General features: G+C 42.3%; 1 protein-coding gene across 1 annotated transcript; it reads left to right on the top strand.

Annotated features, from left to right (window-relative positions):
- The first annotated feature begins 10,174 nt into the window (after nt 1-10,174).
- On the top strand, nt 10,175-12,104 carry LOC115102753 (C-C motif chemokine 20-like). The gene is made up of 4 exons (XM_029623017.2): nt 10,175-10,335; nt 10,607-10,724; nt 11,073-11,150; nt 11,779-12,104. The coding sequence occupies exons 1-4, from the start codon at nt 10,260-10,262 to the stop codon at nt 11,879-11,881; spliced, it is 375 nt and encodes a 124-aa protein (XP_029478877.2). The 5' UTR covers nt 10,175-10,259; the 3' UTR covers nt 11,882-12,104.
- Nucleotides 12,105-12,123: the final 19 nt, after the last annotated feature.

The following is a 12,123-nucleotide window of genomic DNA, read 5'->3' as shown; positions in this document are numbered from 1 at the left end:
CCTTTAATAGTGTGACAAATATATGTCTAACTGCTTTGTAGACACATCGCTGAGAAGGATAGGGGGATGCTTGTGTATGGAGAGATGTTGGACATGTGTTGTGTGTGTAAGGAGCTCGGGCAACGAGATATTTTCAAATAGCATGTCTCACTCTCGCGTGCCCTCTCTCTCTCTCTGTGTTAGAAACACGACGGTCAGTTCACAGTGATCCAGTTTGTGGGCATGTTGCGTGGCATCGCGTCGGGCATGAAGTACCTGCAACATCCTGGTCAACAGCAACCTGGTCTCTCTCTCTCTCTCTCAGTGTGTCTCTCTCTCTCTCTCAGTGTGTGTGTGTGCATGTGTGTGTGTGTGTATGTATGTATGTATGTATGTATTGTGTGTATGTATGTATGTATGTATGTATGTATGTATGTATGTATGTATGTATGTATGTATGTATGTATGTATGTATGTATGTATGTATGTATGTATGTATGTATTGTGTGTATGTATGTATGTATGTATTGTGTGTATGTATGTATGTATTGTGTGTATGTATGTATGTATGGTATGTATGGTATGTATGTATGTGTGTGTGTGTATGTATGTATGAGCTGCAGGTCTGGTAAGGCTCCAGGGATGTAAAAGATATGTGGGTGGTTAAGACAGAAGAACAAAGGAGGAGAAGGAGAGGACAGAAGTGTTGCTAGTGGAGCTTCTGTATGGGGCCTTTCAAAAACCTCCTCATATATCACGTGCACTCCACGAACAAGAGTACGGGTTAACAGACAGCACAATCCGTGCTGTTATATTGGGGCTCAAACATAGAAAGAGGGTAGCAGATATTTGTGTGTGTGTGTGTATGTTCACGCATGTGACCAGAGCCCACAGTTAACGGAGCATCATTAACATGCCTGAGGCGTAGTGGTGAGACCTAGGGATCGCTAGCATCTGTCACACCACTCTGAGGGAGCACAGACACACACACACGCATGAGTGTACACACAGCTGACGTGATTCCACTGAGCCACCGGCTGCTCTGACGGAGAGTTGGCGGAATAAGACTCCAGGTGCATCAAGTCTAGCATGATGGTCCTCTCCTCTCTTTTCCTTCATATGCTCTGATGAAAGGACTAAAGAGGTCAAATCCCCTTGCAATCCTCTGCCATAATGTATCTGCTGGCATTTATCTGTTAAGCATTTGTGTGTGTGTGTGTGTGAAAAAAGGTTTAAGTTGCCAACAGAGGAAGAAGGGGGGCAGCAGAAGATGTCGTCAGTAAACCCAGGAGTGTGTGTGTGTGTGTATGTGTGTGTGTGTGTGAAAAGGTTTAAGTTGCCAACAGAGGAAGAAGAGGGCAGCAGAAGATGTCGTCAGTAAACCCAGGAGTGTGTGTGTGTGTGTATGTGTGTGTGTGTGTGAAAAGGTTTAAGTTGCCAACAGAGGAAGAAGAGGGCAGCAGAAGATGTCGTCAGTAAACCCAGGAGTGTGTGTGTATGTGTGTGTGTGTGAAAAAATGTTTAAGTTGCCAACAGAGGAAGAAGAGGGCAGCAGAAGATGTCATCAGTAAACCCAGGAGTGTGTGTCCTTTTATTTTTTGCTTACTTTGATGCTAAAAGAACACAGCCAGGGAACCTCTCCCCTCTTTAATTCTCCTCATCTCCCCCTCCCTCTCGTTCTATTGCTGTCTTTCCTTGTTAGCATGTGGTAGAAAGATAACTTTTTACGCGTTCATCTATGTGTGGGTATCTGTGAGTGCGTGAGTCAGTGTGTGCGGTTATGTAAAGTGAAGTGATATGATGCAGAACACGTTTGTTCTCTCCATCCATCCATCTGTTGTGCTGGCGTCTTGTTGGCGGCTCGCTCCTCAGGAACAGGGGAACACTTTCTCCCTCTCTCCAACTGGTACACTAAGGCAGAATGAACAGATCACTGCAGTCCCAAGGGAAAGAGAGAGATGGGTAGAGTGAGTGAGAAAATCGAGAGAGAGAGGCAGTGAGTGACTGGGAAAGAAAGATAGGAAAAAGAGAGAGAGAGCTGTGGGGTGGTGGTAGATTCCGTGGTGGCCTTGGTTGTGTCTGTCTGTCAGCACAGTCTGCGACGCACACTCTCAGGTCACCTGGTGACCCCGCAGGCTCCATCCTGCCTCTCACTCCACGCATGTGTGTGTGTGCGTGTTTGTATGTGTACGTTTGACCAAACCACACCTCTCAACATCTCCCTCTCTCGCACACCCTGAGGTCTCCGACACGACTCACATGGTTATATATAACCAACCACTAATAGTTCCAAAGCGTGTGTGTCTTGGGTGTGCGTTTGTGTGAGCGTGTCCTTACTTCCAGAGGGAATGTACTATGATTCTCATCCGTCTTGGTAGTTTGTGTCGCTCTGTTGATGGATGATATTCATCAAGGAAAAAGGCTTAGGGCTAACCACTATTCCACAGCCATTAATTATGTCAGTCAAGAGGATGCTCCTCTGTATGTGTGCGTGTGACATTCTGGAATGAGACTCATTGTAATCTAGTATCTAAATCGTTGCTGGTAATTCACACTTAATGACACAGTACTTGTTCAATTGGAGAGGACTCGAGGAACACGAGCTTCCACTGAAAGTTTTAAGGCAACGCCTTTGCAGCTTCTGTTGCCCCACAGCCCATGCAGGAGAGAGGTGACCAGAGGACACAGTGTGTGGGTGGGCAACTCAAAGGGAATCCCTCCCGCCTTTTCCACCATTTTGGGAGGGCGAGTGGGAGAGAGGCCCAAGGCAAGACATATGTGGACAGGGAAGACTTTCTTTCTTGCTTTCTCTCTCTCTCTCTCTCTCACACACACACACACACACGTGTTTTGCTTATGCAAACATTTAGCTCTTTCGTGTTGGACAACATTCACGCTGAACTCAAACACAGATCACCACTCACATGCCACTGTATAGGAGCACCACTACATAAACACAGACTCACTTCCCACTGTTACTGAACTCAAACACAGATCACCACTCACATGCCACTGTATAGGAGCACCACTACATAAACACAGACTCACTTCCCACTGTTACTGAACTCAAACACAGATCACCACTCACATGCCACTGTATAGGAGCACCACTACATAAACACAGACTCACTTCCCACTGTTACTGAACTCAAACACAGATCACCACTCACATGCCACTGTATAGGAGCACCACTACATAAACACAGACTCACTTGCCACTGTTACTGAACTCAAACACAGATCACCACTCACATGCCACTGTATAGGAGCACCACTACATAAACACAGACTCACTTCCCACTGTTACTGAAAACAAACACATGATTACAGGGCACAAGAGCCACAATAAATCAAAGTGGCAGAGGATGTGGGGAAAGAGGAGGGGAGAAAGAGAGAGAGAGAGAGAGAGAGAGGAAGAGTGAGTGAGTAAAAGAGATGAAAGGTGTCTTCTCAGAGAAGGATCCCTCTGTAGATGTCTCTTTGAGTGAGCACGGGGAAGGAAACAAAGTGAACTGTGTTATGAGGGAGATGACTTGGGGATTAGATGTAAACAGATGATTGCACATGTCAGGCCCTTGTTGCACTGATGAGACAGGAGACACACACACACACACACACACACACACACACACACACACACACACACACACACACACACACACACACACTACAAAGCAGCTCTACACCAGCCCTCTGTTAACAAAGCATTAACTTGGGTATTACATAGCAAAGCTTTGAGAGCAGAAAGGAGAGAAGAGGAGACCAAAAATAAGGAAGAGAACAGTGGACTCTCCCAACAGGAAGTTGGTTTTGAGATCTGTCACTCGTCACCTTTGACTTCCTGTCTCTGTCTGTTGACAGCCCCCTCCGCCATGTTTGTTCTTTCACACCAACTAACAACACTCACACACATGCAGGAGGAGGGTGAAGGAGGGAAGTGTCAAATAACCAATCATCGCTTCTTTCTTTGCTTTCTTTATCTCTCAGTTCTTCAAGGATGAGAGGACAACAAGGCCCTGTGTTTTGCATGGCAAAGAGAGAGAGACAGACAGGGAGAGACAAACACCAAGATAGACCAACTCACGGAGAGTTCCTCTGAACCTGCTTGACCCATTTGACTTTCTATAGGTGTTATTCACCATCTTCTACTGGCTGATTCTAACCCAAACCTGGGAGCTCCGGGTTCAAGGTTACGTCTATTGGTTTGTGCTACACTTAGACCATGTTTTCCTTCCTTCTCTCTCTGCCTTCTCTCGGTCTGTCTGACACATCTCCAGGACTGGGCTCATCAAAGTCAATGATAGTCTACAGATCAACTGGAAGGCTTGCTCTGATTCCACTGCATTCTGGAGATAGAGTTTATCAGTCTGTACCAAAGGACTGAGACTTCGGGGGTCACCAGGGTCAGAGATAGCTGACTGGAGTATACCAAAAGACTCCAAGGTGCGGGGGATGCACAAGGTCAAAGACTGCTGGACAATGAACACCAGAGCCAGTTAAAGACTGCCGGACAATGAACACCAGAGCCAGTCAGTGCAGATATGACACAGACAGACATGAGAGGGTCAGACAGAGACCAAGAGCTTGCATATGTGCCTATCAATGATTTATACATACACTACATGACTGCCACCGCACCTCCATTTTACTACTCCCCCACCATTGTAAAAAAGATTTTGGAAGCTATAGAAATGCATTTATTGATGTCTACATTCATTTTTACCATGTTTATTCTATTACAGACAACGTAATGCACACTTTTAAATGACACTGTGTGAGTTAAACATACAAATAAAAAAATACATTTTTTTGAGAGTACTTATGTTACTGTCCCCACAACAACCAAATAATACTTAAATACATGTTATTTTGTCCTTGAAACATTTAATTGAAATACTGTACATTCCTATGGAGGACTGCTTCTTCTGAGGAGTACCAATATGGCCGACGGGAGGCTTCAAAGCTTCTCATTGGCCAATACATAGCAAATTGCAATCTAGTGTTTCTATACATCATTGATGTCTACTGACAAATCTAACAATACAGAATGGAATGAGATTATATTAAATCTATTCATGCAGATTACATGTATTTTTATTTGAATTACTGTACCATATCCCCCTCCACTGGTTATGATTAAAAGTACAACATTGACAAAAAGGCTGTGGAGTGTGGGTGTGGGTGGTGGGTGAGTGAAAACCTTGAGATGAGTGTGTCAACATCCTACCTAAGGACACAGTGAGTCATGCATTCAGACATCGCTGAGAAAATTCTGATCTTGTTTAAAACAGGTGCATGCACCCCTTCCTCCACATCAGCACTCTGTGTTGACAGTTTATGGATGGCAGTGCACCATTTCAGAGTACACAAATTCAACTGCTGATATAGATATTTCAGCCAAAAAATATGATCTTATGTGAGAGACCGTTAGACAATCTCTAACTTTTCCTTTGAACTTTTCAATATCAGAAGAGGCATTTGTAGAAGGTCAACACAATATAATAGCCATATCTAGGAAAACCAAAGTTCCAAAGGCTGGTAATAAGAGGTTGTACAATACGTTTTGTAGTGAATCATATGTTGATGATTTAAAGAATATTTGCTGGTCTGTGGTGTGTAATGAGGAGCAACCAGACGCTGCACTTGGCACATTTATGAAATTGTTTATTCCAGTTACTAACAAGAACGCACCAATTAAAAAATGACTGTAAAAATGGTTAAATCCCCGTGGATTGATGTGGAATTGAAAAATGTTATGGTTGAGAGGGATGAGGCAAAAGGTATGGCAAATAAGTCTGGCAGCCCAACTGATTGGCAAACATACTGCAAATTAAGAAATCATGTGACTAAACGAAAATGAACTATACTATGAAACAAAGATACACGATATAAAGAATGATAGTAAAAACCTTTGGGGCACCTTGAATGACATTTTGGGGAAAAAGGCCAACTCGGCTCCATCATTCATTGTACCATCAGATGGCTCATTCATCACAAAGCCTGCTGATATTGCCAACTACTTTAATGACTTTTTCATTGGCAAGATAAGCAAACTTAGGGATGACATGCCAGCAACAAACGCTGACACTACACATCCACTTATATTGGACCAAATGATGAAAGACAAGAATTGTAGTTTTGAATTCCATAAAGTCAGTGTGGAAGAGGTGAAAATGGTTTTGTTGTCTATCAACAATGACAAGCCACCGGGGTCTGACGATCTGAATGGATAATTACTGAGCATAATAGCAGACGATATTGCCACTCTTATTTGCCACATCTTCAATTTATGCCTACGAGAAAGTGTGTGCCCTCAGGCCTGGAGGGAGGCTAAAGTCATTCCGCTACCCAAGAATAGTAAAGCCTCCTTTACTGGCTCAAATAGCCGACCAATCAGCCTGCTATCAATCCTGGAAAAAAATTGTGTTTGACCAGATACAATGCTATTTCACAGTAAAGCACACTCGTTGGGGCAGGAAGTCCAAATAAGGCTTAGGTGTGGAGCCAGGGGGCTGCAAGATATCTCCCCTCAATAACCACTCCCCTCACCTCTCCCTGCCATCTGCCACAGCATTCTTTAACTTAGGGCTAGGCTCCTTTTTCTCTCCACTTCCTGCCTGAATGACGTGCCCAAAGTAAACTGCCTGTAGCTCAGGCCCTGAAGCCAGGATATGCATGTAATTGGTACCATTGGAAAGAAAACACTTTGAAGTTTGTAGAAATGTAAAAATAATGTAGGAGAATATAACACAATAGATATGGTAGGAGAAAATCCAAAGAAAAACCAACTAGATTTAAAAATAAATAATAATGTTTAGAGACCATCCTCTTAGAAATGCAAGAGAAAGGTCATATTGAAAATTAGCTCCCTGGATGCAATTTCTATGGCTTCCACAATGTGTCAGTTGTCTATGTTCAAGGTTTCAGGCTTGTAACTATTTTTTTTTTTTAAGTCAGTTTTAGTAGAAGGACACAGTCTTGGAAATTCTTGATTGCATGCGCCATAAAGACACTATGGGCATGCTAAAATCGGTTTCCTATTGAACATACTTCTTTCCGAAATAAATATTACAGTTTGATTACATTTTAGGGTATCTGAGGAGTAAATAGAAATGTATTTTGACTTGTTGAAACAAAGTTTAGGGGTAGATTTTTGGATTCGTTTCTCTGCAAATTGAACGAGTGGATTACTCAAATCGATGGTGCCAACTAAGTTTTATCTAACAAAACGGCACTACATGTTATAGCTGGGACACTTTGGATGACAAATCAAAGGAATATTCTCAAAAAGTAAGTGAATATTTAATTGTTATATGTGAATGTATGAAACCTGTACCTGTGGAAAAATATTTTGATGTCGAGTGCCGTCCTCAAACAATTGCATGGCATGCTTTCGCTGTACTAGCTACTATAAATCGGACAACGCAGTTAGATTAGCAAGTATTTAAGCATTCAGCCGATATATGACACTTAAATGTACATAAATGTTTAAAATCCATAATATTTACGATTGTTTATTTGAATTGCGCGCCCTCCAGTTTCACTGGAAGTTGTCCCGCTAGCGGGACACCAATCCTTAAGAAGTTTAAATGGAAGCCTCTCAAACATAATCCAGGTAGAATCAGGAATTCCCCAGGGTATGCCACTAACTTTGAGTAATGTATGCTGATGACTTAACACTATACACGTCAGCTAAAAAACTAACTGAAATGACTAACATTTAACAAAGAGTTGCAGTTAGTTTCAGAGTGGGTGGCAAGGAATAAGTTAGCCCTAAACATTTCTAAAACTTAAAGCATTGTATTTGGGACAAATCATTCACTAAACCCTAAACCTCAACTAAATCTTGTAATAAATAATGTGGAAATTGAGCAAGTTGAGATGACTAAACTGCTTGGATTGTAAACTGTCATGGTCAAAGCATATTGATACAACAGTAGCTAAGATGGGGAGAAGTATGTCCACAATAAAGCACTGCTCTGTCTTCTTAACAACACTATCAACAAGGCGGGTCCTACAGACCCTAGTTTTGTTGCACCTTGACTACTGTTCAGTCTTGTGGTCAGGTGCCACAAAAAATGACTTACAGTAGATTGGCAATTGGCTTAGAAGAGGGCAGCACGGCTGGTCCTTGGATGTACACAGAGAGCTAATATTAATGTCAGTCTCTCCTGGCTCATAGTGGAGAAGAGATTAACTTCATCACTACTTGTATTTATGTATTGACATGTTGAATGCACCGAGCTGTCTATTTGAACTACTGGCACACAGCTCGGACACCCATGAATACCCCACAAGAAAAGCCACAAGAGGTCTCTTCACAGTCCCCAAGTCCAGAAGAGACTATGGGAGGCACACAGTGCTACATAGAGCTGTGACTATATGGCACTTTTTTCCACATCAAGGAACTGATGCAAGCAGTAAAATTAGATTTAATAAACAGATTAAAAAACACATTATGGAACAGCGGGGACTGTGAAGCAACACATATAGGCACAGACACATGCACACGCACGCACGCACGCACACAAACACACACACACATGATAACATACACACTATACATGCACATGGATTTTGTACTGTAGATATGTGGTAGTGGTGGAGTAGGGGCCTGAGGGCACACAGTGTGTTGTGAAATCTGTGAATGTGTTATAATGTTTTTAAAATGGTATAAATTGGCTTAATTTTGCTGGACCCCAGGAAGAGCTGCCAAGGCAGCAGCTAATGGGTATATAATGGGTATCCATAATATATACAAATACATTGTCCCAAACTCCCACACTGTCACTCCCCCGCTAATATGTTGTTCGATTGGAGTATTACTCAAATACTTTATGTGAAAAACACTTAATGTAGCTGACCCAAAATCAATAGGCTACTTCTCAAAAATCTGTATGTGGATGGCTTTTCAATAGCAGCTGCATATATATTGGAAAGTTTAAAGTGGCTTAAATTAATGACAAAAAAGCATTTGAAAATTGTCATAGTTGCCACAGAAGTAGCAAATGATGAGTTCTATTAAACTATTATTGATTTGAGCTTTAATCAATTGATTTGAAGCTATTATGCTAATATTGTTCAAAAACGGTTCAAAAATGTACTTGAAACATGCACTTTTTATTGATCTTCGGTAGTTAGGTCACATATATTTTCTTTCATAGTGCTGCACCAGATTCTGGGCTCAATCGAACCCACATAGTTGTATTTCCCCACTAGCTATTTTTCTCATGGCATTTGTTATTGAGACTAATGTTCAGTGCTGCATGACAACACAATAATATCATTTATTTGATCTAGGTCAGGTGATCTGGGTTTGCTCTTGTCAGCTTTCTGCAGGAACCACTAAATAGGTCACGGTACAGACAAGTTTTTTTTTGACAACCTGCTATTGTTTCATAACTTCACCACAAACACTCTCATACAGGGGAGGCTGCCTCATAATAGTGGCTGGAACAGAACGGCATCAAACCGGAAACCAAGTGTTTGATACCATTCCACCTACTCCGCTCCAGCCATCACCACAAGCCTGTTCTCTCCAATGTTTTTATTTCAATTGAACCTTTATTTAAAAGGGCATGTCAGTTAAGAACAAATTCTGATTTACGACGGCCTTACTGGGGAACAGTGGGTTAACTGCCTTGTTCAGAACAACAGATGTTTTACCTTGTTACCTCAGGGATTTGATTCAGCAACCTTTTGGTTACTGGCCCAACACTCCAACCACTAGGCTACCTGCCACACTTAATGTGTCACCAACCTCCTGTGCTCTCATAATATTATTACTGACTATTCTTGAGCTTGTAAAAGATGCTCGACTCATGAATGTTAGAGTTTGAATATCAGACATGACAGCCAAACACCTTTTTAATATGCCCATGTGGGGTGATGTTGCTCTTTTTGGGAAAAGTCGAGGGGAGCCTGAGTTGGCCTTGACCATGCATCAGTCCCTAGATTTGTACAGTCACTACTGTATGCATATCAGACAAAACACACACCATTCAAGCACCATTAGGTGTGGACCTATGATATGACCTTAACCAGGTTATACGACTGAGAACAAATGAGCACACAGCGACAACCAGTGCAACAACTGATATATATGCAGAGATGGGCTTCCTGTCCTCAATTTAGAAACCACAGGTTAGGAGTGAAGGACATGATTGACATGTATCAGAATCGTCAACAAACACACACTCACATGCACACACCTATTTATAGGGGTATATAGGATCAGTCCGTAGGCACGTTTGGTGTATCTTCTCTAGTCTACCATCACCATGGCTCCCACATACCTGGAGACAATCCTGCTTCTCTGCTGTGTTGTGACCATGTTCAGTTCAACCTCAGCTGCATGTAAGTTTACCTGGTAACCAATTTACCCGTTTAATAGTTTTGCCCATGACCATGTACCACTTTTTTGTTTTACCAAAGTCTGATAAGGTCTAGCTGTGAGACCTGCCAACTCTGTTTTGGGGTCATGTTGGTTAGGTTAGATCCGATTAGAAGACTAGCATTGTAGTTCACAGAATAGATTACAGTGAAATGAACATTTGACATTCATGTTCTTGTGGTCTGCATGTGTGTGTGTGGCATGTGGCTGACTGATGTTTGTACATGTGTTCAGACGGTCCTAGGAGACTTTACTGTTGTGTGGAGTACCAGGAGAAGCCTGTACCTGACCAGCAGATAAAAGGCTACAAACTACAGAGCTCCAAGGAGGCGTGCAACATCGACGCTATCATGTAAGCCCTGAACAAAGTATACACACACACACACCTTTACCATAGTCTTAGAATGTATGCTCATATTTTGTCATCTCTATGGGGTCAAGGGTATAAGCTACAGTCCTTAATTGAAACAATAACAACGAGTGACCCCGCCTCTGCTTTGGTAAAAAGCTGAGGTATGGGCCTGTAGAAATATAACCACTCAAATTCATAGACAGAGCTATGGACGCAAGGACTGACCATCCACGATATAAAAAAAATGGTTGTTCTATTAACCATGTTGAGGCTATATCGTTTTAGTTTGACATTGTTTACAAACGTTGGCGTCAAACACGCTTATGTATGGTGTGTTTTCTGTCGTAGCTTCTACACCTTGAAGAACAAAAAGGTGTGCGCCACAGTTAAGGACGAATGGGTGAGGAAGGCTCTGGCTCGTCTCAGGTACGCAAACACACTTCTCTTAATAAGACCACACATGCTGCCTTTCAACTGGAACACCAGTGTTACACTAGTGTGTACTCCTTGATGTTACACTAGTGTGTACTCCTTGATGAAACACTAGTGTGTACTCCTTGATGTTACACTAGTGTGTACTCATTGATGTTACACTAGTGTGTACTCCTTGATGTTACACTAAGGATATTGTGTTTTCATAGCGAGTGTTGACAGTGAGGACTTGTGAAGAACAGAATCAACAACCTCTGCACAATCACAACAGTTGCTTTGTGAGGTGTTAAAGTTCACAGTTAGCCAGTGGTATGTAAATGTCAGCTGAAAAGTACCAGTGTCCTGGTACTTGGTCCCGAGTGAGAGCAGGACAGCCGGAGCCATGGCCAAGTGAGACAAATGGTGCCGGCCCTCGTAGATGGAAACAGAAAAGTCTGAGCCTTTTGGGTAAAACACCGTGGTTTCAGAACTACAAAATACACCAAAACCACAAGACTGGATGTCAATAGAACTTGCCATACAGGTTTTACCCAGTGTCTTCATGTACAAACGACTGCCTTCTAAAGAAAGACAATCATGCGAGTCTGCTTGTCCTGAGTTTCATATTCTGTGTCATATGCAGCGCCAAACTGAAGAAGATGTCTAGCAGCAAGACTGTGACGGGAACCCCCTCCGATCTGAAAGAAACATCCAGCCACAGCAACATTCTCCTACATCACCAGTAATCCCAACATTCAGTAATGTGGTGAAATGATGCAGATATTTGAAATATAATGCATTAGCTCTGATGTTTGCTGTTGTTGATGACTGTAGTGCTTAAGCTTACAGGGGTCCTCTGAATCCACAAAATAAGCTAGTAAGTCAACGGCTTCAATGAATCATATTTTTTCTACATTTAAATGCTGAACGTTTGTTTCTTTTAAGGTCGGCAGAAATAAAAAAAATATTTGAGACAATGCCAGCCTTG

Source organism: Oncorhynchus nerka, linkage group LG20 (genome assembly GCF_034236695.1).
Source record: "Oncorhynchus nerka isolate Pitt River linkage group LG20, Oner_Uvic_2.0, whole genome shotgun sequence".
In the NCBI taxonomy this organism is placed as follows: domain Eukaryota; kingdom Metazoa; phylum Chordata; class Actinopteri; order Salmoniformes; family Salmonidae; genus Oncorhynchus; species Oncorhynchus nerka.
Note: the sequence above shows the minus strand (reverse complement) of the source record. Positions and strands in the feature narration are given on the sequence as shown.